We start from the raw sequence: 26,937 nt of genomic DNA on the forward strand, positions 1-26,937 counted from the left end.
CTATTGTATCTCCTTGTGGTTTAATTTTTCATTTCTTTGATGATTACTGAGATTGAGTATCTTTTTATATGTCTATTGGCCATCTGTATGTCCTCTTTTGAAAAATATCTTTTCAGGTTCTCTGCCCATTTTTTAATTGGACTGTTTGCTTTTATGGGTTATATGAGTCCTTTATAAGTTTTGAATATTAACCCCTTATCAGATGTATTATTGGTGAAAATTTTCTCCCATTCAGTATGCTGTCTTTCTGTTTTGTTGATGATTTTCTTTGCTGTGCAAAAACTTTTTAGTTTGATGTAGTCCTATTTGATTATTTTTTCTTTTGTTACCCTTGCCTGAGGAGATAGATCAGAAATAAATATTATTAAGATCAATGTCAGAATTTACTACCTATGCTTTCTTCTGGTAGTTTTGTGGTTTGGGGTCTTAACATTTAAGTCTTTAATCCATTTTGAGTTTATTCTTGTATATGGTATAAGAAGGTGGTACTCTTTCTTTTTTTCTTTTTCGTCTTTTATATATCTGCCCAGTTTCCCAACACCATTTATTGAATAGACTGTCAGAATAGCTATCATCAATACATCAAACAATAAGTGTTGACAAGGATGTGGAAAAAAAGAAGAGGGAACTCTTGAGTACTCTTGTTGGGATTCCAATGTTCACTGCAGCACTATTTAAAATAGCCAAGATATAGAAGCAACCTAAGTGCTCATCAGTAGACAGATAAAAAAGAGATTTTATATATATATACATACATATATATATATATACATACATATATATATGTATGTATATATATAAAATGTAATATTACTCAATCCTAAAAAATAATGAAATCTTACCACATGTGACAACATGGATGAGCCTGATTACAATACTATGTGAAATAAGTGAAATAAATCAAATTGAGAAAAACAAATACCATATGATTTCATATATACCATATGATTTCAAATACCATATGATTTCATATATACATACATACATATATATGTGTGTATATATATATGTATATATACATATATATGTATATATGTGTGTGTGTGTATATATATATATGTATATAGCAAACTCATAGATATAGAGAATAAACTGATGGTCGCCAGGTGGGAAGGGGGTTGGGGTATGGATGAAAAAGGTAAAGTGATTAAGGAGTGCAAATTGTTTGTTACAAAATAGTCACGGAATATAAAGTACAGCATAGGAAATATAGTCAATAATTTTGTAATAACTATGTATAATGCCAAGTGGGTACTAGACTAATGAGGGGAATCACTTTGTAAATCATATAAATTAATCACTATGCCGAACACATGAAACTAATATAAAATAATACTGAATGTCAATTATAATTGAAAAAAAAATAAGGAAAAAAATAGAAAAAAAAATTTAAAAAGAGGCTATTATAGCAACTCAAATGAAAAATAATAGAGATTCTGATTAGTATGTGGTGTAAAGATAGAATTAATAGACATGGTCAAGTGGCACATTGATGTTGTGACTCCCACAAGTCAATATTTATAAAGTATCATAGGAGTGGTAGATAAGTTGGTAAGATTTCAGTGACAGACAATTCTTTCTTGAAATGAGAGGATAAGGAGCCAATGCTTGAAAGATAAGATCTTTGGACTAAACTCTGAAGGATTAAAAAGTTTGATAAAAGAGATGGAGGTCAGAGAAACAACATCTGTGAGCACAGTTAATAAAATAGGAAAAGACAAAGAGTGTTGGGCAGGGCCTAGAGTAATTACATACATTTGAAACACAAAGTGAATACTTAATGCAGGTATAGAAAACAATGTCAGAAAGTCAGTTCTGGACTTATAGTGTTGGCCTTGATACCAGGTAGACTCATTTGTATATTATTCAATAGAAGGCACTGGACCACTTAAGACTTTTAGGAAATCAATTTATCTAAACAAAGCTATGTTTTAATAGTATGGATCTGCAGTAGTAAAGACATGGTTTCTGGAGTCTCAGCTAAGGAGGAGACTAAAATAGGTCTAAAGTAAATCTTTGCAGTGGAAATTCAGAGGAAGCATTAGCTGGGTTTGCTAATATCAAAACATAACTGGATGAGTGATAGTGATGGTAGTATAAAGATAACTGAGGCTTCAAGTTTTGTTAATTAAGTGTTTATTGATAGCATTATTATAAACAGAAACATCAAGAGAATATTATATTTTGGTAAAAGAAAGAATTGCATAAATATTTCAAATTTGCTACATGATGACATTGTAATATTTCCATAGAATCAAGTAATACTAATTGTAGCTAAGCTGGGAACAAATGTTATTTTCAAATGAGTATATAGCTGCTTCAAAGTGCAGATGTGTTTATACTGTTGGAACATCAAACATGGTTATGCCATTTATTGATGGCTGTTTTCATGTGTCTAATTACTGACCTCCCTCCATCATTAGATAGTAAATTCATGGCGGCCTGGAACAGTGTCTTCTTTAGAATCATTAATGTTTGGATGATTAAAGTGTCTTGAGATCTGTTGAGGAAGTAGCTAAACTCTTTTATACAAGTCTCCTCATGACATCACTGACTTTTCTACACTGAGGTTTAAAGACTATCCTCCTGCATAATGGCTTTCTCTCTGCATTTTTGTGTCCTAATTTGTCCACTTGACTAACTCCCTTATCAGCATCTCCATGTAGGTATTTTTAGCATAATGGCAAAAGCAGAATTTCTGCTGGACAGTTAACTGAGGAATCATCAGAAACTTTTATTCTTTGTTAATCATACTTTCTTTGTTTGTAAGAAGACTCTAAAGCACAGAAGGAAACTTGCTTTAAGGATCCCAGAAGACTTAGATATCTAAATTGTGATTTTAAAAAGAAAAAGAAAAAGAATCAGAATAGATGATTATAACTTTCAGCCCATTTCCCCCAAATTTTCTATTATAGCGTTCTAAATTTCAGGTACTTTTGAGTTGCTATAATATAATTCTTTCTGGTTAATTAATATATCTTGTTAGTTTTGTTCAAACTAATCAAGATTTTATTGTGCGAAAGTTAAAATGACATTAATTTGAGTACCATTTTCAAGCATAACTGGGTTATTAAGTAAAATGCACTTAAACAATGAAACATAAAAGAAGTAGATTTTATTCTAACAAAGACTCCCATTCTGCTCAAGACTATGACGGAAACGTTTTTCTTACATGTGAAGAACTGTAAAATATGCCCAATATGCTCTAACATTTTGTCCAAATAAAAACCATTTATAAGCCATTTTAAGAAAAGTATATCTGATATAGACTTATGAAACAAATTTAGAAATGGCAAATGAGATATAAGGCATTGTGTTTTTAATATAAGCTACTACTATTCCATGGAAGCCTTAAATATTCTCCTATACAAAGAGATTTTTCAATGATCTTAAAGTTCTAATAAAAAATATTTCAGTGCTATAATTCTGCAAAAGCATCTTTCCAAATCGGCTTTATATGTTAAAGCCAGACAGCTCTTAAAACAGTTCTTCAATTATTTAACGAAATGAAAGATAAAGAATGACCTCACTGGGAATTTTACAGTAACTTAGCATTCAGGTCTTGTTTAGAGTTTTTCTGTAGGACAATACTGGGATGAAAATGAATACAAGGTGACATATGGTGTCAGGGATAAAGGGTAGTATTCAGAACTAAAAATGAGTCAAGGAAAGAATATAAAATTATGAGTTTCTCAAAGGTTAGGGTCATAGCTTCTAAAGATTTCATATTGATTCTTCATCAGGCTCAGCAGATATTAGTTATATTAGTAAGAACCCAATAATTAATGTTCAAACTAAATTACATTTGTAGATGTGATGGAGCTGCAATATTGCAAACAGAATGAGAGAAGCTTGAAAAGCATCTATTCTGACAGTTGTGAAATAGGCAAAATGTCTTCACCAACATTTTCATGCTGTCTAACTTTGCCATCTAACTTTGACAGTTCTTCCAAAGGATTTAGACCTTTGGTTTCTCAGGAAACACTCCCTGAGTCCTTTACTATCTGCAAAAAAAGGGAACTGAATTCAGGTGGTATTGCTAGTCTTTGAGAGGTTTAATTATTAATGTCTTCTATTTTATCCTACCCCCACACCCATATTTTATCACAGGCATGATTATTTAATTAATCCTAGTAAAACTAGATAATCTTCTTAGTTACCATTTCTGGGATGCAAAATAAATGAAGGGTAAGAATGCTGAAGGAAAAAAAGAAGGTATATACAATGTGGAGAACAAGAAGGGAAAGAAATATATTTACTATCCCATCACAGGGAAACCATGGCTTTGTTATAGGCTTTGGCTTTTCCAGATTGAGGATATCTGACAAATACAACTGCAGGATGATCTACATACATAAGTAAAAATACATAAAAGCATTCATATATACGTAAAATATACATATTCAATATTGGGTTAGAACAGAGATTGATAATCGACTTACTTATTTCGATTTAACCAAAGAAACATTCATCTGACTGGAAATAGCCATTCAGGTCCTGGCTGTTTTCCCTTTGATAGATGTTTTAGTGAACAATGAAGGGAAGAAAAGGAACCCATCAGTGTCACCGTGTCTCAGAACCACAAAACTTAAAGAAAATGTTACCAAAACCCAATGTAGACTAACATAAGTCTTAAAGGGTCATTCCTAACTTAAGGGGTTGCTCAGAGCTTCTTCTTGCCCCTTTCCTTCATTCCCACATGGAAAGGGTATTAGCAAGGTTAAGAAAGGATTGGAAAAGCCCTTCATACCCAGCATGAGAACATGGAGAATATGGGACCAAAACACCAACTTTACTGCTTGTCCTGGGTTCAAGGGTGGAAACAAGACCCTGTAGTTTGCCAAGCTTGTTAGGACTAGAGGTGCCATATGAAGGCAAACACTCTCAAATAACAAATAGGCAGCTTTGCCTGATATCAAAAACTCATGTACTATCATAGGGAATACAGTAAATTGTATTATAATAACTCTGTATGGTGTCATGGGGGTACTAGATTTATCGAGAGGATCACATTGTAAGTTATATAAATGTCTAACCACTATGCTGTACGCGTGAAACTAACATAATACTAAATGTCGACTGTAATTGGAAAATAAAAATAAAAAAAATTTATATACTCTTTGTGAGACTGTAAGTGATTGAGGATTTGGAGATTTATCATTTTATTTCATCACAACTAACTTCAGAGATTGAAAATAATTACCAAGTAGAAGAATTAAAATTCTTCTGCACCACTTTCACATTTCATTTCCAACATTCCTGCCACACTAAGTATCTCACTGCTCTGAATACATGCTAGGTCTTTTGGGATTCTGGTTCTGTCTATGTCTTAAGACATCTTCCCACTTTATCTTTTTAACCCTGGTAAATTTTTACTCAATCGTCCAGATACGGTTTTGATGTTCTTTTCTGAAATTTTGAGCTTTCTCTGACTCTTGAAAACCAGTCCTTGCTCTCATGTTCTATAAATCTTTTATTTATACAAATTTCCCCACTAGAGCATAAATTTTTTTTAAATAAAAGCCAGAAATTATATGTAATGATTTTTATTACTACTTCCTAGCATATTTCCTAATATTTAATTATTTAAAAATGAATGAGTATATATGTGGGGAAAAATGCAATATAATTAGTTTTTGAAAGAGATTAAGATACATGTGGCTTTTTCAAATTTTTTGAAGGGAATACAATTTTTCTCTCTCTCACTGATATGATATATTTTAAATAATAATATGAAAAGTCCTTCACTCGAGATTCAGAGACCTCAAGTAATATATAGGTCAATTGTTAAATAAAAACTCATTTACTATTAACTCATTTACCACTACCTACCTTTATGTCATTTGAATTTTCTGGGCCTCACTTTCTCAGCACTAAATCAAGGTATTCTAAAGTCCCCTCTAACATAAAAATTGTTATTTCTTGGTAACCCTGCCAGAGTACCTTCCTTTACCTAGAAGAAAGGCAATGAACATTCAAGACCAACTTTTGGCAGACAGTTTCTCTTTATATCAAACAGAAAACACAAAATGAAATAAAGCAAAATGAAATATCCCCAAACTATAACTAACCCCATTCTCACCATTCAATTCACTTCTGGCAGCAGGTGAGGAACAGTTTGCACCTCTTTCTATGTGGAATTGCAACTCTTAGGCAGGAGATGCTTGAATGTCATGTTATGCTGCCTTAAGGACAGCAACTCTAAGCAAGAACTAGTCTAAATATGATAGGCCTAATATGGCTTTGACCTTTAAAATAAGGCAGACTTAAAATGAGCCAGACTGGAAGCCTCTAACCAGATTTTTACTTTTATTCAGAAGATAGGGCTGAATAAATAGTTTTAGAATATATAGTTAAATTTTGTACTGGAATAAATTCTGGGGTAAATACAAAATAATCACCTATGTGAGGTTTACATCCTTGACCAAGTCTTATATTTTCTACGGCCTCTATCAAGGTTATACTTTCACATCTAATTTTTAAAGATGTGAGTAGATAGAAATTAATATGAAATAAATGGGAAATTTGATTTCAGCATTAAAAGACCTGAAGAAATATCAATTGTCTTTTTTTTCCATCACATAAACATCTATGTGGCATATGTATAAAAACAAGAAATAAATAACAACAAACAACTGTAATTCCAAAAAACTGGCTATATTAACAATTTTCTAAGGATTGTTTAATATCCTATACTTGAACACCATAAATGAGTTTATATTTTTATTTCTTTTTGTGACACGATATTATAAATAATTCAAAACACATTTTAATTTGTCGGTTTTCCCTAATACTTTAAGGAAGAAAATAAGCACGTGAGAGTATTTCTTCAGGTTTTTTTTTTTTTTCTTTTAATTTAACTAAACAGTAGGGGACAAAACTTTGAATTCTTTTAGATAATTAATTTTTCTCATTCGAAGATACAATTGTTAAATAAAAACTCATTTACTATTAACGCCACTTGCACTGTAGGCACTCATATCAACCCAATGACTACTTTCCCCTATTGATTCTTGGCAGTTAGGTTTCATCTCTTAATTCTTTGTTGTTCTAAGCAGGAGAAATAATAATCAGATGTTGGTGCTCATTAAAGGTATCGTCTAGAATTATTCACAGTAGTAGTTACATTTTCATGTACACCTGCAAGTCATAACTTGTGTTCTTTGATGTAAAAGAGATGTGTCCTTTTCACAAATAGTGATGAGTACTTACTGCTTTCTACTACATTCTAGGCATGGTAGGGAAAATAAATGAAAGAAACAAAAACATAGCGTCTGCCCTCAGGGAGCTTATATGTGATGGCAGAAATACAGCAATCAGCATACTGAGATGGGTAGGTTTCTAATTCTGTACTACAGATTAAAAAAAAAATAGTTTTCATGAATAAGCTAGTATTTAGCATAAAAGAATGAACGTCTGTATATTTGGCTGTGTTTCTACCCAAGAGTTTATCATCAGCAGCATGTTTGCGAATAAAATTAGAATTGCCAGCTCTCCCCAGCACCAGTTCAATTCCATTTTCACTAACATCTGCAACTTTGACTCCCTGAGTTTTGTTCATTTACTGAGCTGTTTTGGAGACCTATCAAAAGGATTTACACCCCTTATTCTTTGACAGAATGAAAGGCTAAAACTTAATTCGGGTCATATAACTTCCCAAATAGATTGGGTTTTCTGGCAGGCTACTTAGTGTTTACCACCTGACATGAACTCAAATAAGCACAGATATTGTCTGGTAAGTCTTCGTCTCTATTTCTCCCGTCTTCCATGAGATTTTGCTGTGCTGAAGATGCCCACCCTGATGCAATGCCCTCTGAGTCACAGGAGATGCCATCTCTGTCCTACCAGCAAATTTTTAAGAATTTTGTGCCCCCCAAGTGAGGTCTGCAGGCACCAGTAGGCTGATGAAAAAAACGAATATGTATGATTCCCACCGCATGCCACAAACATTTTATAAATGGAATATAAAGTTTACTTAATCCTTCTAAAGATAAAATTTCAATAAAGATATTTTCCTATTATAAAGTAATAATTTTTACTAGAACCCCAGAGAAGCAAGAATCCTTTCACTCTTCCCAGTTTTTGAAAGTAACTTCATGGGAAAATGTTAAATCGCTACAGTAAAGTGCTACAGTTATACTAAGTGGAGGGAAACAGAGCCTTCTATCATATCTGACCAACTGTTAACCCTGATGTCATCTCCCATGCTTGCTGTCTCTCTCCCATTGCTCTGGCCACAATGGGCTTCTTCACTGCTCCAAACTTTTACTCAAGACCAAGGTCTTGATATTCCCTCCACCTAGGAAACTCTTCTCCAGATATGCACATGAGCCCTTTCTCACACCCTTAACTGTATGCTTTGGTGTCATCTCCTCAGGAACACCTTCAGAAACCACCCATTAAAACTGCACTCTTCTTAATGGCACTTCCTTTTCTGCTTTATATCTCTGTACACTTCTCAGCAATAAAAAGAAACAAACTGTTGATACACACAGCAATTTGGATAGGTCTTAAGAGCATTCTACTGAATGAAAAAAAAAGTTAATCTCAAAAAGTTATAAAATGTATGATTCCATTTTGGAAGTAAGTGGTTGCCAGAAATTAGAGAAGAGGAAGGAGAGAGGGTGTGACTATAAAGGAGCAGCATAAGGGATTTCCTTTGTGGTGACAGAATAGATCTATATTTCCATTGCAATGGTGATAAAATGAAATACAATTATATACAAAGGCATGCCAAAAAATGAGTGTATGCAAAAACCGATAAGATCTGAGTAAGATCTATAGTCCACTTAAATTTATTGTGCAGGCAATTTTTGATAAATGCACTATTCCTGGTTCTGATAATGCACTGTTGTTATGTAAGATGCCACCACCGGGGGAAGGTTGGTGATGGGTACAGAAGACAGACATCTCTCTGTTAGGTCGCAACTTTATGTGACTCTATATTTAAAAGTAAAAGTAAAACTAAAAGTAACACAAAATTCTCCCTAGCGCTTATCACCATCTAACATGCTATGTAATTTACTTATTTATTTTCTTTATTTTCTCTTAGTATGCAAGCTCCATATGGACAAGGAATTCTCATTTGTTTTTGTTCAGTGCTATATTCATGGCACACAGACCAATGCTTGGCACACAGTAAGCTCTATGAATTGTTATTAAATAAACTTATGATTAATGTAGATAATACTTTACATCTTAAAATCATCTTAACATTGTGATTAATATCATGACCTTTAATTTTGATCCCAGCTCTGCCATTATCTAGTAGGTCTTCATTAAATCTCTTGAACTTTTTATTCAATTTTCTCATGCAAAAATTTAATAATGCTTAAAAGGTTAAATTAAAATAACACACACAGTAATACAGAGCTGGAGGAAGTGTTATTTGAGATCAATCTCTTAAAAATAAATATACTAATATGCTTCAGTAACCCTTACAAAATTAATAACATTTGATCTAATTATTTATCAAAAATATGGACATAGTTTTAAGCGCAAGGATGATTATCACAATATTATTTGTATAGTGGGAAAATCTGAAATAACTAAAAGGTAAAATAACAGGAAAAAGGGCTGTTTTTGACATATTGTACTGCAATTTGGAGCATTTTCTGAAAACAAAGACCTCATTTTACTTTATAAATGAATAATAACTACAGATCTGGTCCACAATAATTCAATTACTGTCAGATTTTAAATTTCTATTTTTTATTAACATTATGACTATCAACAACACCCATTATTTGTAAAAACATCCCTTTCAAAACAACTTTTGCAGCATGCCTATATTTTGCACTACACCAATAAACACAAAATAATGTCATCAACTATAAGAGAGAGTGAGAATATATCTCACTATTTTAGTCTCAAGGCATCATTGAATCTGCAAATAAAGGTAATGTAAATTATTAATAAAATGACCTCTTCTCAGAATGTGTTATTACATATAATAGGCATACATATTAAGTAAAATGCTATTGCAAAGAAAAAAAAATGAAGTTCTGCTCCTCAATTCCATAATTAGAGAAAAGTAATAATGACAAAGTGATACCCTTTTATTAAAAATTATTAATGTTTTTGCATTTGAAAGATTATAGAGAGAAATAATTTTTTTTCTATTCAGAAAGAAAAAAATGATTAAAACATTGTCAGACACCTTTTATAAAATTAAGTGTAAAATTATAGGTACAAAAACTAGTTTAAGATTAAAATTTATATGTGAAAAACTTTGATTATTTATCTCTCTTATAAAGATTGAATTTCACATAAATACCCTGGCTATATCATATCTGGGAAGTATGATTATATACTCTTATTTTAAAACAGAGCATTGAAGGTTGTTAAGAAGAAGCAGAGAATGCGTCCTCCTTCTGAGTGGTGAAGCTTTATCTACCATCTACCACAGTTATTCAATTATCCAAAAAACAAGCAAATAACAATAGTGTCCATTTGCATGGTTCTTGGTGTTGATCTTAAATGATCTCAAAGGCACAAGGGGAGAGAAGTGTAAAAATTTAAACATAAGTATAAATAACTAAAATTAAGTATGATTATGGAATACTTCATGATATTTTAGGTACACTGGATTAAACATCACATATAAACAAAACTTTTGCCCTTCTCTGTAACCTTCATCTGTAAAATGGAAACAGAATCCTCTTTTGTTAATAGGAGAACTGCATTATAAAATATAAATAAATAAAACTCTTAACATGGTGCTTAGTAAAATAAAAAAGATTAGTTGACTGTATATGCATGGGTTTATTTCTGGGCTCTCTATTTTGCAGAGTTGGTCTATGTGCCTATTTTTATGTCAGCATACTGTTTTTTATTACTATAGCTTTATAATATAGTTTGAAATCAGGAAGAAAAAAAGAAGTCTCAAATTTTTGATGGTCATTTTCTGGCTGAGATCTTTTAAAAATTAATGGCCTCATTACTCTAATTATATTCTGTTCTCCAGGGTCTCCCAACCCCCTGGCTGCATACTGGTATTGTTCTGTGGACCACTACCAATCTGTGACCTGTTAGGAACCAGACTGCACAGCAGTAGGTGAGCAAAGGGCGAGCCAACAAAGCTTCCTCCACATTTGCAGCCACTTCCCAGTGCTAGCATCACCGCCTCAGCTCCACCTCAGATCATCAGGCATTAGATTCCAATAGCAGCACCGGTCCCTGGTGCCAAAAAGTTTGGAGACTGCTACTCTAATCCCTCTATTCAGAAATGCTAAAGTCCTTTTCATTTGGCTAGTTAAATGCCATCCACTATTTTCAAGCTCATTAATTTACTAACACACAATCTTTAACTGCTTTTCTTTTTAAAATAGGCAACACAAATGCAATTAAAAATAATTAGTGTAAACTCCAAGTAGGAATCATAACGTTATTTCTTATAATGTATAATCAGAAAACACTACTTCTGGATTTCTTTCTATGTGTGACTATACTGTTTGTTTGTTTCTACTTAAAGTATTCTATTTCTAGTAAGGATTATTATTGTAACTATTTTCTGAGAAAGTTTTCCTATATTTGATCCTATTCAAAATAAATACAACTAAATAAAGCAGACTCTCCTGCTTTTGTTTGAAATCTCTAGCAAGGAATGTCAAGGACTGTATATTCTGCAAGATTTCAAACTTGTCATATTAGTTGGAGAGTCGCACATCTCTTTCTTCCTGTATTTATGGTATGATGTATTTCAGAGGGAAAACTTATCTCTTATGGATTAAGGAAAGGCATTAAAATTTAACTATCCCATCACGGTTCCCCCCTTGCAAAATTATTTTGCACAATGCCTCTAGTGAATAGTTATCTATCCACCTTTTGGAAATTTCTAAAGTAGACACCGACTACCACACTGGCCCCTGTATTATTGAACAAGCAAGTGTTAGAGAGGTCTTCTTTATGGAGCCAAAATCTGTCTTCTCGATGCCATTTAATAGAATTGACCTTAGTTTTACACTAAAAGATACATCTAAATTCTATTCTCCATGATATTCAGTACACAACATACCTATTATCCTCCCCTTAGTATTTTTCAAGTTTTTACTTCACACAATACATATCTAATTGTTTCATTATAGTCTCTAAATCTTTGAGAATTATAATTGTCTCCTTCCATACAGTCTCTAGTTGGGTACAGGATACCAGGTGTATTCCAACTGGCACTTAGAATACCAGGAACATTTACCACCAGTGTTCTAGAGCAGCACCGATAATAGAAATATAATGTTAGCCCTACATATGTAGGTTTAATTTTTTGTAGCCATATTAATAAAAAAGTAGAAAAAGGTAAAATCAATTACTAATATGTTCTAATTATTACAAAATATTATTTCAACATGTTATGATTATGACTCACTATTAATATTTTACATTTGTTTACTAAGCCTTCAAAATCTGGAGTGTATATTTTACACTTATAGCACAACTCAATTTAGACTAACCGTATTTCAAGTGTTCAATAGCTATATGTGGCTAGTAGTTATAGTATTAGACAGCACAGTTTTAGATAGTTTAATTTTATTAAGTTAACATACAAATATATCAATGATTTTAAAGTTCATGTGATATCAATGATTTTAAAGTTCATGTGACAGTAAGTTTATACTGAGTTTATGGTCAATTAAAATACCTAAGTTGTCATATCAGTTATTATCCCTCCTCCTATTTTAAGTACCATTTTTTCTATAAAACTTATGCTTAAATTCACTGTAACCAGTAATACATTTAATTGTGTTAACTTATCACTGCATAGTAAGCCATCTTCAAAGCCACTGAACAACATTAGCATTCGGGCAAGCATTCCCATCTCTAGATTATCTGTTACCTTGATTCTGTAGTCTGCTAATTCAACTCTCCATTCTAGCTTGTTCATTCTAAACTTTTATAATTATTCTTTTATTTGTTTGTTTGTTTGTTTAAAACTGGTTTAATCATTTCGAACAGGAAAGGACCATAAAAATAATAGAGGTTTGCAATATATTAATAAATATTCTCATACATAATATTAATTAATTAATCACTGCATAGTTAGCCATCTTCAAAGCCACTGAACAACATTAGCATTCAGCATGTAATCTCCACCTAATGGCTGCGATGTATTGTCCAAAGCCTTCACACAATTCATTTCTTTCATCTCAGGATCTGTGGCAGCTAATGATTCTCATCTAGTTTACATGGCCTAGTCCATTTCCCTCCCACCTGGAATCACAGCTGCTCCTGTGTGGTGAGTAGAATATAGTGGCAATGAAGGTTTATGAATCTCAAGGCTAGATAAAAAAGGCATTGCACACTCCCCCTGCTTCCTTGTATTGCCCACTCTGGGAGAAGCCGGTTGAGGATATCATGAAGCTCTGAGGAGAGGTCCACCTGGAAAGAAACTGAAGCTGTCAGTAGACAGCCGGTATGTACTTGCCAGCTATGTGATTGAGCCAACTCGGAAGCAGCTCCTCTAGCTCCAATCAGGCCTTCGGATGACTACAGCCCCAATCAACATTTGACAACAACCATATAAGAAATCACAGGTGGAAATTGTGCGGCTTAGCCACTCCAAAATTTCAGACGCATGGAATCCGTGATTATAATAAATTACTGTTTTATGCCATTAAGGTTTGGAGTAATTACACAGCATTAGGTTACCAGAATAAGATCTTAACACTTAGAATGGCAGTATTGTGCTAACACAGTGTTTCTAAAAGAACTGTAATGATTTTTGTCTATAAGTGGACAAAACATATATACCTATGACAAAAACAAAACTTGAATGAGATAAATCAACATATTAACAGTGGTTTTCTCTAAAAGAGGTAATTATGGGCATTATAATTATCTTCTATATATTTTTCAGTATTTTCAGATTCTCTATAACAAATATTATTTTCAAAATAAAAAGTAAATGTGTTTGAAATAGTTGTAAACTGATAAATACATTAATTGCTAGTACAAAAAATAAAAAGTTAAAAATACTGTTTCCAAAACTTTGATTTCTTCCTCCCTTCCTCCTTTCCTTCCCTTTTTTTCCCTGCTAGAATTCTTTAGTTTTAACCAAGAAAAAAAATTCTAAAATTAATATTGCTATATTTTTCATACTTTATCACCTCTCTTTAGTTAGGAGGGGGTTAACTGGAAGGGCAGTTTAGCAACAGCTACAACAGAATATAGAAGGTGCATTTTATGAGCACTGGAAAGCAGGAGGCTCTCAGGATCGATTTCAAGTCCCATATATTTGAATGCAGTCACTGTCCTATGCAGCAATTTCCCTGAGTTTATTATTAATAGGATTATTTGAAATATTAGTGTGCCCCAAGTGTGTGAATCTTAATAGCTTAGAAATTCCTATGACCAGATCATCTACTCCCACAGACTTCTTAAATATGTGTCTATAATTGTAAAGCACTGAAGTATTAAGACCCAGAATTTAATTAGATAATTCACTAGAGAAGAGTTACTTCTTCAGGCAGCAGTGCATGCAGGATTCATTTCACTATCATTACTTCTTAGTTAAAATAGATATATTTATCATAAAGAGGGTCTTGTCTACAGAGCTACAGACCAGTAGGAAAATAATCTGAAATGAAGGCATCTAACTCTAGAGAATATCAATACTGTTCTTTTGCAGAGAATCCACTCTGGAGGATACTAAGACAGCAACTCTAGTGCATGTATAATTGATTTGTTCCTTCTATTAGACAGGATTTAAAAAAAAATCATTCAGTTTTTACTTTTCTATTTAGAAAGAGCTTATTCTCACAAAAATTTATGTCCCATTATGCATAAAGGATAGTTCTAATTATGCCAAAACAACGGTAAACTTAATGTACTGACCCTGAACATAAAACATAATAAGGAATATGACAATGTAAAATAAGTAGTTAATTTAACTATTCATTAGTCTATTGTGCATTGTTAATTCAAACAATAAGAAAACTATAAACAAAAAATATTTTAAAAAGTTTTTTAATATTTGTTTCTACTTGTCTTCAAAAAAGAAATGCTTATATAAGACACAATTAATTTTTTAATGATGGCTAAAAATGCAATTGTTAAATAATCCAAATGGACTAATAATTTCAAATGTATTGAGATTATAAAGTAGAATGGATTTAAATAATTGATAATATTTATGACTTAACATGACAGAATAACAGAAAAAAAATGTTTGATTTGGGAAATGGCAAATGCTTGTTGTCAATTTTTAACTCCAAATACTCTGATCATCAAAATTTTATAATATCTAGAGTTCAACATATTTTGAAATACATTTTTCTTCTTTAAAAATATTTTCAAATGTATGGCACTGAAATTCATCCTACAATAACTTAGCTATTTTTGGGAAATAACTTCTAAGAAGTAGATATGAAAATAAAATGTATAACCACTAAGTTTGGAGAAATATAATAAATTCTACCCTACTACTGCAAATAATGACATGTGATGCAAGCTCCATTTGTCTTAGTTTCTTAATTAGAATACATTTGATATCATTTCAAATGAATGAAAAAACTTATTCCAGAGGTACAGAATAAATCTATGAAGACATGTAAGAACGTTTTCAAAATGACAGTATGATCAAAGGACTATAGACTTTGGCACTAGAAAGATGGAATTGTGTCTCAGCTCTACAACTGTGAACTGGCGTCCTTAAGTAAGTTACTTAGCATCTCTTAATCTCCTACCTCTGCCAAATATTATATCTCTGACAAAGGAGCCAGGACTCTAAAAGGTTTAAATTCAAACACACTTCCTAAATAAGAGGCACAGTTTGAGTAATCAATAAAGGTTTGTTTCCTACACTACAGTCCCTTTTTAAAATAATGCTAAAGAAGAAATAGTATAATGTATAGGAAAAGGAGGATCAGAGAAATAATCCAACACAAAAATCTATTATTCACATAAGAATGTACACATGTTTTACAGTCCAATCAGCAGGAGAATGGATAAACTACGATATAGGCAGTGGAACACAGTATAGTAGGAAAAATGAACAAGGAACTATCCAAATATTGAAAAAAAATTGATATATTTCTTAAACTTACTATTGAGTAGAAGACACAAAATAATACGTATTGTATGAATCTATCTATCCATCGATCCATCTATTTATCCATTTAAGGTACAAAAACAGACAAAAGTAATATAAGCAGTTAAAAGCTTGAACAGTAGTCTCCCTTGTGATGGGTAGTGACTGGAAAGAAGCATAGAAATGTTTTGCTTCTTGATCTGGGTGATGGTTACAGAAGAGTGTTCACTTTGTAAAAATTCATTGAGCTATCCTCACAATATGTGTATGTTCCTATATGCATGATATACTGTAACCAAAAAATTAAGTATGAATGGCTTAAATATAAACATATATTTTGCTCCAAATTCTATGCACTCTTCACTAAGCCACATCTATTTATAACATGACTTTATGCATCAAACTTGAAGGGCAAATGAGGTCAGACCAATGTCTGAGGCCAGAAAGAAACAGTAGGATATTAAATCCAGGATCAAATTATTAATACTAAAGAAAAAATAGTATATCATCTTTCTTAAATATTTTTTCTAAATTATTGTCATGTACATAGGTAAGTTCTAGGTGCTTAGGTCTTTTCTCGGGCAGAACACTTGCATTTTAAGAAATCAGACTCTTTAAATAGGTGGTTCTCAATCTTAAGCATGCATCAGAAACACGTGGAGGGCTTGTTAAACCATGGATTGTAGTCTCTACCCCAGAGTTTCTGTTTCAGTGAGTATCGGCAGGGCCCAAGAATTTACACAGCTAACAATTTCCCAGTGATCTTGGTGCTGCTATGCTGGAACCATATATTGACAACTACTGTTCCAGAAAAAAAGACAAAAAAATGTTTAAATCCTGAGTTACATTCGGTAAGTTTGGAACTTTCCTTTGCATCTATATTTCTATAATATTAAGAAGAATAACATCAACTACTATAAAGAGAAATTATAGGGAATAAGGGCGTACAAGTAAAGACTTTAGCCCGAAGTAGGTGCAGTATGAAAAAGCTGGTATTTTTATTTTTGGTTCTAGTCTTTCCCTTGTTTGGAGTCTGGAAAGTCTTCAACAGGTAGAAGAGACCGGTTCACATAAATTCAGTGCTCTTCAGCTCTCACTGCACATTACAATCCTCTGGGGAGTTTTTAAAACTCCAGTGTTTGGGCTATATCCCAGACCAATTAAATCAGGATTTCTTCATGGTGGGACCTAAACATTAATAATTTTTAAAACTCTCCAGGTGATTCTCATGTGCAGCCAAAATTAAGAATCAATGCTTTAGTTCTACAAACTTTGTATACTATGTCCCATTTGCCATAGAAAACTCTATGGGCATTAAAGTGAATGAAGCAACATTTTGACTTTAAGGTTCTTATAGTTTAGTCAAGGCAATGTACTCAAAGATTGACATGTTCAATAAAATGACAGAACTATTAAGACGTACGTATGAACCAGATGCCAGGAAAAGCCTAGAGAAGGCCCACTTACTCTTACCTGTCACTTTAAGGAAAAGTTTGCTAGAAGTTCTGCTTTATTAATTCATATATTGAGGAGTTTTTTGTTTGTTTGTTTGGGGGTGTTTGTTTCTTTATATAGCAACACTGTGCCAGGCATTGTGTTAGACAGAATTACAGCTGTGATAAATTTTATAAAGGAGAAGTAGAGTACCGTGAAACTTATGGAGTTGGAGAAGTCTGGAACAGCTCTGATGCCTGATGCAAAGTATGACTGAGTTGGCATCTAAAGAATAAGTACAAGTTCTCAACATGGAGGAGAGAACATGGAGCAAGAGTATGCTCCAGAAAGAACAGCAATGAAAGTCCCACAATGGGAGGGTACACAGAGTTTCCAGGAACTGTGGGAAATCTCAGAAGTACTGAAAGCAACTGGGCAGTTGTGAGGGGCGAGGCTGGCAGGGCCTTGTAGACAGTTATGACTTTTGGTCTTTATCCCAAAAGAAAGCTTTGGGAAGATTTTCAACAGAGGATGACATTCAGATTTTCTTTTTAAAAAGATCAGTTTAGCTCGAGTGCAGAAAACTAAAAAAGAACAAGAACAATTGAAGAAAAACCAGCTAGGGACCGTGGAGTTTCTCTCAAACAAGAGATGAAGTAAGCACATTATCTCTCCATTCCCAGAATTCTTTTTTTTTTTTAATTGAAATGTGTTTGAAATATAATGTTATGTAAATTTAAGGTGCACAGCATGTTAATTTGATATATTTATATATTGTAAAATATTGCCATTATAACAATAATTAGCACCTCTATCGTGTTTCATAATTACCCTATCTTTTAAGTAGTTGGAATAATTAAGTTTTAGTTTCTTAGCATGTTTGATAATTATAATACAAAATTGTTGTCTATATTCAGTGTATTGTGCATTATATCTCCAGGGCTTATTTACTATTCGTTGTAAGTTTGTACCCTAAAAAAAAATTGCCCTGTCCACCCACTGCCATTCCCTGGTAATCACCATTTTATTCTGTTTTTACAAGTTTGGCTTTTTAGAAATTCCGCACATCAGAAATATTATATAGTCCTTGTCTTTCTCTCTAGTACTCTTCATTCTTCCTTACTCTATCCTTCAGACAAGGGTGCAGATGTGAGAATGCAGGCAGGAAAATGCCTGCTGAGTTTTTGTAGAGTCATCAGGGTTCATATTGCTGGTCACAAGCCAAGCGGGAGAAAAGCACTTATTGGGTTCTCTTTCTTTGGTCTAATAATATAACATTTATTTTAGAAATACTTCTGTGATTCTAGAAAAAACAGATAAACTCAACAATCTGAATATAGGAGGTGGGACTTATTTTGTTTTTGTCTATCCATTTGGCATTTGATCACACAAATTTAACATCCAAAAAAAGAAGGAAATGTTAAAGATTATCTCATGTCCTGCTCCTTTCTCCAGTATTTCAGGACATCCACCTGAAGGTTTCTATGTCTGCTTTGCTTTAGAATCTCTTTCTGTGTAAACAGAGTCACCAACTGCGATGCCTTCAAGGGTCAGATAAGTACTGTGGTTGTGAGAAGAAGGCTAGGAATAAAAGAACTGCACTACCAGAGATATTCCCACCAAGGCTCTGCAACAGAAGCAGCCAGGTTTAAGCACTACTTCCACCAGCCCACTTTTCCTTTTTCAAAGTGAGTAAGGAGAAAGGAAGACTCTTACAAGACCACCACAAAGCACACCTGCAGCAAGACCATCTTTTCAAACATTTAGTCTCTGCTTCTCTACAGGGAGATTCATCTTTCCTTCCAGTCACAAATTATCTTTCTTTCTCTTTCCACCGCTTAATCTACCTCTTTTCCCCCTGTAATATAGTTAGTAGAACATGCATCTTAGAGCCTTTATCAAACTGTAAGATTCTTACAGTCAAAAAGCATTCATCATAATCTGTTTATAGATCCTTACTACAAGTATTAACACATTCTCAAATTATGAGGAGCATAAATGAGGTGGAACCATATTGTAGGTTCAAACTATGAGAAACATTAATCTGACTAGAAAAAGAAAAGCAGCTTCTCACTTTGTTGAAATTAACTTTTTGAAATTCCTGAGCGCAAATAATTTACATTGGAGAAAATAGTTTTCATATTATCATATTAGTGTTAATAGTCATATATCACAAGAGAAAAAATTCTTCCCAAGTTTGATATCAAAATATAATATTAATACAAAAATATTAGATTCTTTGCAAACTACTAAGGATCGTGGTTTTATATTTTACACTACTTATTTATAATGTAGCTCTTGATACAGAAGCTGCAAAAACTGTTCATAAACCTATATTAGTAATTATACTTGCTTTATGACTTTGGGCACTATAATTGCAGACCATTGCAGTGTTTGTTAAAATAGTACAGTTAACATGAAAAAGACTAAGAAAAAAGCCAGAATCATATCTCTTTACACTTTAGACATAATGATTGTATTAGCTCAAGCTCTAAATAAAGCATTTCAAAAATGGTAATCCACACAGTGTTTCAACACTGGTTGCCCACGGGTAACACACAGAACTCAATTGGTGACCTATAAAATATCTTCTAGATTTGTCGTTCTCTAAATAATTGGCATTTGATCCAGATTGAGAGCATTGCTAAGGAGAGAAAACTAAATTAGCTCTCTTGAGCAAGCGACCCTGACTCAAAAACAAAAACAAAAAAAGCAAAACAAAAAAAAAACAGTGCAGATAGTTTATAGTTGCTCTTCAGCAGAATCCTTGAGGCAGGATTATTACTACACGCCTCTCTTTCTTGTAAAGCAATTACTCAAGCTAGTAAGTTTGAGAAGTATTCATGTTTCTTCCTCTCCGTTATAGTCATGAGAAGACTGAGGCTGAGGACATGTGTAGCACCCATGAGTCAGGTTACACCTCTCGATAGTGTTGTGAGGCCTCCTAATAATATATTAAAAATGTTCCTTTGGTGTCTTCCCAGGTAACTGGCTATGATTACATTCACTCATATAAAAGATAGGTCTTGCCATTATTATTATCATTAGGAAAATAGATTTTGATCACTTGTCACCATAGACATTTAAAAACAAAATGGAATATTTATGCATAAAAATGTATAAACATAGAAAAATACAATTATGTATTTATTGTGTTGATAGGCATTTTTCTAAGCCTATAGACAAAAGAAAACACAGCAAAGTAAAAGATAAATTTTACCATAAAATTCAAACTTTCTCAAAGTCAAAAAATAAATAATTCCAAAAAATAGTAATATGTTTAAAAAAAGGGCAATAGAACTAATAATTAAATTATACAAATGAACATTTAAAAAAATACCAAGATTACAGAAGATAAAGGAATGGAGTATATAAATACATTATTCACAATAAAACTAATACAAATGAGTATACTGAGAATGTTAGCTAAACTGATGTTTGAATACAGATTAAAACAAACATATATATCTATATTTATACCTAAAATATATGTGTATCTTATTATAAATATGTATGACTATATAAATATATTCAAAGTACTGTAGTAAAAGGACCACACCTGAGACTTCTCTGGGCCTTGACCAAATCTGCTTAATAAAATGCCAGACTGTAATACACGAACGTTGGGGGAACCTTAGAGAGAATGGGTATACTTTGCCTGTAGGATGAATTTGGAGACTATTAGCCAGCCTCTAAGATGGTCCCCTCAAATCCTCACCTCCTGGTAGTCCTCTCCAACATTGAATTAGAGCTGACTGTATGACCAAGAAAAACCACACGATGAAAGTAACAGGTGACTGCCAAGTATAGATCATACAAGGCACTGAAGTTTCTATCTTTATCTGTCACATCACTCACTCTGGAGAATTCCAGATACCATGTCATGAGGATACTCAAACATTGCGGAGAAGTTCATGTGGAGAAACCGAAGGCCTCATGCCAACAGCCAACACCAATCAGCCAACCATGTGAGTGATCTTCCTTGGAAAGGTATCCTCCAACCTCAGGCAACCTGTCAGATTACTGCAGCCCCTTCCCCTATGACCCCTCGCCACAGCTGATACCTGATTGCCACTTCATGAAAGATTTTGAGCCAGAACCACATGACTAAGCCAATCCCAAAGTCCTGGTACATACAAACTGTGAGCAACAGTAAATGCTTTTTTAAAAGTCACCAAGTTTGGGGCAATATATTATACAATAATATAAAACTAATACTGATTGTATGGGTATGTATGTGTGTGTATGTATTTATTTGATTAGCAATTAAGCTACATATAATCTATCAATATAATAATTACTTTTTTAAAAGATATACTCCTATGTTGGTAAAGATGGTAATAAACAAGCCATGTACTGCCTAAGGTCGGTATCAACAAACAGAACCTTTTTGGAAAGCTGTTTTTCCAATATGTATCAGGAGCCTTAAATATATCCAAAAATTAATTCCAAATGGATCAAAAACCTAAATATAAGAACTAAAACCCTAAAGCTCTTAGAAGAAATCATGAGGGTAAAACTTCATTACCTTGAATTTCGCAATGGATTGTCAGCTATGATATCAAAAAGCATGTAACAAGAGAAAAAAATCCATAAATAATACTTCATCAGAATTTTTAAAATGTATGCATCAACATGCATTACCAGGAAAGTGAAGAGAAAACCTACCAAGTAGGAGGAAATATTTGCAAATCATATATCTGATAAGGCCTAGGAATTCTTAAACTCAACTACAAAAAGAAAAAAAAAATAGCAAAAGACTTGAATAGACTTTTCCTCATAGGAAATGCAAATAATCAATAAACATATGAATATATATACCCAACATAATTCATCATAGGGAGATATACACTAAAATCACAATGAGATATCAATTCATACACACTAGGATGGCTATAATAAAAAGAATGGGAAAAAAAAACTACTGGTGAGGACATGGAAAGATTGGAACTCATATGTTGCTAATAGAAATGTAAAATGGTACAATAATACTTTGGAGAACAGTTTGGTCGTTCCTCAAAAAGTTAAACATAAAATTATCATACTATCCAGCAACTCCACCCCTCAGTATATAGTCCCACATTTGAAAATAGGTAGGCAAAAAATAATAATAATTCTTGTGTACAAATGTTCATATCAGCACTATTCATAATACTCAAAAGGTAGGGAAAAAAACAATATCTATTAATGGAGTATTGGATAAAAAAACTGTGGTAATACATACAAAGGGATATCATTCAATCAAAAAAAAGAATCATGTACTGATATATACTCTAATGTGGATAAAACTAAAATATGCTAAGTGAAAGAAGTCAGAAATAAAAGGTCACATAGTATATGAATCCATTTACATGAAATATCCTAAATAGGTAAAAACATAAAGACAGAAGTCAGATTGTTGGTTACCAGAGGGTAGTGTAGGAAAGAGTAGAGAGTGACTGATTAATGGGCCTGGGGTTCCTTTGGGGTGATTAAAATGTTTTGGAACTAGATAGAGGTGGTGAATGTACCGAATGTCACTGAATTGTACACTAAAATAGTTAATTTTGTGTTAACTATTATGAATGTCAGTTCCATTACCAAATCTGCTATACACTTTCAGAAATTCCACTTATAGAAATGCATACCACAGAAATATTAAATTCAGGAAAAAAAAGGTGTATACTGAAAAAATTTCAAAGCATTTTTTTTAAATGAAAACAGCAAAGTTCCAATAGGAAGAATCTGTAAGTTGAAACAGCCTTTAATTGAGTTTTTCTAGTTCAGCTCATTTACCTTATAATAAAGATAAAGACAAATCACTGTACAATTGCACAGTCTGCTAGGGTGAAGCTATTACTACCTTCTTGAAAGGCCTTGGATAAAATTCTAAGTCTGTCTAGTCATGCATTTTCCAGCTTCTCTGAGACTAAATTTTCTCCTCTCTGATATCAAGATAATAGTATCTCCCTAAAATAATGCTTAATATATGATAACTACAGTTTCCCTACTTTTATATATACAGGAGGATAAAAGGAATAAAACACACCAAAATAATTTTAGAGAATATGTTTGGATAGTTAGATTTTTTAAAATTGTTTTTTCCCATCTTTGTTAATGGGAAGTATACACATGTGGACACACTCTCAAATACAGTACACACACACAGGGTGATCATGACATTTAATTACTCTAAAAACATCAATAATCCCAAATTGCTATATCAGTTTAAACTGTATAGAACAGAATTAGATTTACATTCTTCTTTAATTTGGGCTTGACATGACTTACAGGTTTTTTTCTCTCCAAATTGTAAACCTGTGGGCAAGACTGAATTGACTGCCATCCCTCAAATATTTAATGCTGCTTCCATGAAGTCCCATGTTATCTGCCCACCTGGAATGTTTTTCATTCATCTTTATTTGATTCAAAACCAAGCATATGCTTCCCTGTCTAACATGATTATCTTAAATTAAAATTTTCTCTTTTCCTTATATTACCACTCTTATGACACATCGTTCAATACCGTATGTGGTAAATATGTTTGGTCATATTACTTCTACCTGACTGTATGTTTCTTAAAGGAAATGATTCAAACTTGTGTGTGCATATTGTGTGCAAACACACACACACACACACACACACACACACACTCCTGCATAATGTCTTTTTCAGTAGTTGATACATGATAAATTTCGAATAAATAAAATGAATAAATGAAATTGAATAAGACTGTGATATTTAGTTTAATCATTTTTTACCTATTACAATAATCCAGAGATTGATATATCATAAACTATCTTTATTTTTCCTGAAGTTAAACCAAAAAAAGAGAATATTAAGATTTTCTTAATATGTTAATGGTGTTCATTTACATTTTGGTATTAATTATATTCTCATATAATCAACATACTTTGCCCGAATATCTAAAGTTAAACTAATTTTATACATTGTATTCTAGAGAGACTTACCATTATACATCCCAACAGCAATGTATGAGTGACCCAGTTTCCCTGCATGCTTTTTAAAAAAATTTTATCCATTCTGATATGAGTGTAGAAACATTCCTTATTGTTTTAATTTGTATTTATTTAATGGCTAACAATGTTAACCATATTTTTATCTACTTATTTGCCATCTGCATATATTCTTCAATGAAATGTCTCATGTCTTTGCCCATTTTCTGATTGTATAGTTGCTGTTTTTTTGTAACTCTCAAGTTCGAGAGTCTTGATATAGTCTAGATATTAGTCCTTCAGTGAGTATCTGAATTGCAAGTATTCTCTCCCAGTCTATAGCTTGTATTTTCATCTTTATAAAAGAGACTTTCATAAAAGAATACCTTTTCCTTGTAAATTTTATAAATGTGATGTATAGTGTAAGAACTATTTTCCTAGCCATAGATCTCAAAGATTTTCTTACACATTTTTTCTAAAAGTTTTATAAATTTACATTTTTACATTTAAGTCCATAATTCATTTTTAGTTTGTATGTTCTGTGAGGTTTAGGTCCATGTGTTTTTGTTTGTCTGTTTTGCCTATGGAGGTCCAATTGCCCCAGAACCATTTGTTGAAAAGACTATCTTACCTCTATTAACTGGCTTGGCACCTTTGTCAAAAATCAGGCATATTTGTACGAGACTACATCTGGGTTCTTTACCCTGTTTTATTGATCTATCTGTCTATCCTTCTGCCAGGTCCACTTAGCTTTAATTAGCTACTGAGATCTGATTTTTTTTTAAGTTTATTATCAGTTTAATATAGCAGTTATTTTAATTTAAAATTACTTAGATAAACAATATTATTTAAAAACATTTTTAGGATGTTGTAATATTTTTGTTTATAAAAATCAAGTATTTTTCTTGCTCTTACATGTGATTTTTTAAAATCTCAATGAATAGAGACAACAAAGAAAAAGTTAAAGAAGGCAAAATTTGTAATAGAAGATTACTTTGATTGCAATCTCCATCTTTTTCTATTAATTATTTTAAATAAAAAAGTATATAAACTCAGCTAAAAATATAGCATGTGTATATTTCAAAAAACTAAAACCATCAAACAGAAGGTCCTTTGAACTGTAAAATTTCATGTGCTCAATATCTTTCAATGGATTATATGAGGCTTTCCGCCTTAAGTCTATAAATTTTTATTGTCCGTCTTAAAGCACATAAAACTTTCTTGAATGATTTCCAATCACTTATTTTCTACAGAGACTAATCTGCTGAACTGACTTTTCAAAATTTACTTTGCTTTTTAACAATGTGAATGATATCTAAGTACAAAATATTCAACAACCATACTTATGCTCTAATTGTGCTATAAAGCTGACATGGAATACTAAAGCCCTAATTGCAATTAGAGCATTTTATTTGCTCTGAATTAATTTTTTGGCTTGTCTCACTTTCAAAATTTTCTAAAACCACAAGGCTTATGCTCAAATACCACCAAAGAACTCTTTGACCATAACCTGAACCAGTTTTTCACCAGTCCTTTCCTGCTATCCATACTGCCACTCAGGGCACAGCTATTAGGAAACTCCCTAATCTTTACACACATGAAACAATCAAGTATAGAATAAACCTATGTTGAAAATGTCAAAAGCCCCTAGTTTTCAGTTTGGTATAACCTGAAACACTCCCCTCTAATAAAGATGAACAGAAATCAGCACCTGGCAGATTGCCTCAGTTATTTACTAGCCATGTATGGAAGAAAGGACATTGTCTGCAAACTTCTCATGTAGTATTGGTTATTAGTGATCCCTGCAGCTATTAGATATGCCAGATTTTCTCTAGGTGGGTAGATAACCAAGGAAAACTGTGAACTATCACCTGAACGCATTATAAAGAAAATGTTTTCAAAGAAGATCATTCCTTTACCTGTTTGACATCATATGCCAGAAGAACATATTTTAAATCTGGTGAAACAAAATATCTTGATGCTTTGAAGGTTACCTAAAAATAAAAGGAAACAATTATTTTAAAAAGCTTAACAACAGAGAGATAAATGTGCATTTGGATATAGAATTATAAAAAAACAAAAAAACAAAAAAAAAAACTTGATGCTAATAACACTGAAATAGGCATTCTCATTCCTGTAATTAATATGGACATGCATGTGTGTATATTATACAGATGGATATAAAAACTTGGAGAGGCTATATTACACATTTCATTAAAAAAATTGTTAATGTACCTTTTCTACATGTTATCACTCAAAGACTATGTTAATATTTTCATTATAAAAAACAAAAAGTAACAACTCATTGAACTCCCTAAGTAACCAAATGTTTTTATATTTGTATGTGCAATTAATCAAAAGGAAAAGAAATAGTGACATTCTGCGGTATCATGATTTTATGACCGAACTTTGCATATAGGTTAAACATTTATATTGAAAGAAGCCACTATATTAAAGACAGAATTTCTTTAAACTCCCAGAGTGAAACAAATTAAAACACAATACACAAATACATAATTAATTTGATATATGTATATAAAATAT

At 32.4% G+C, this 26,937-nt stretch overlaps 1 protein-coding gene across 12 annotated transcripts in view; it reads right to left on the reverse strand.

The window, feature by feature from the left end:
- Positions 1 to 26,937, reverse strand: part of DPP10 (dipeptidyl peptidase like 10) — a 1,220,852-nt gene that overhangs the window by 254,893 nt on the left and 939,022 nt on the right. For all 12 annotated transcript variants that reach the window (XM_006921020.2, XM_025039378.1, XM_025039373.1 and 9 more), the window contains one exon: positions 26,313 to 26,387. In XM_006921020.2, the coding sequence (XP_006921082.1) occupies positions 26,313 to 26,387 (75 nt within the window). The remainder of the gene's footprint in view (positions 1 to 26,312; positions 26,388 to 26,937) is intronic.

The sequence above is a fragment of the Pteropus alecto genome, unplaced genomic scaffold, assembly GCF_000325575.1.
Source record: "Pteropus alecto unplaced genomic scaffold, ASM32557v1 scaffold3, whole genome shotgun sequence".
Taxonomy (NCBI): domain Eukaryota; kingdom Metazoa; phylum Chordata; class Mammalia; order Chiroptera; family Pteropodidae; genus Pteropus; species Pteropus alecto.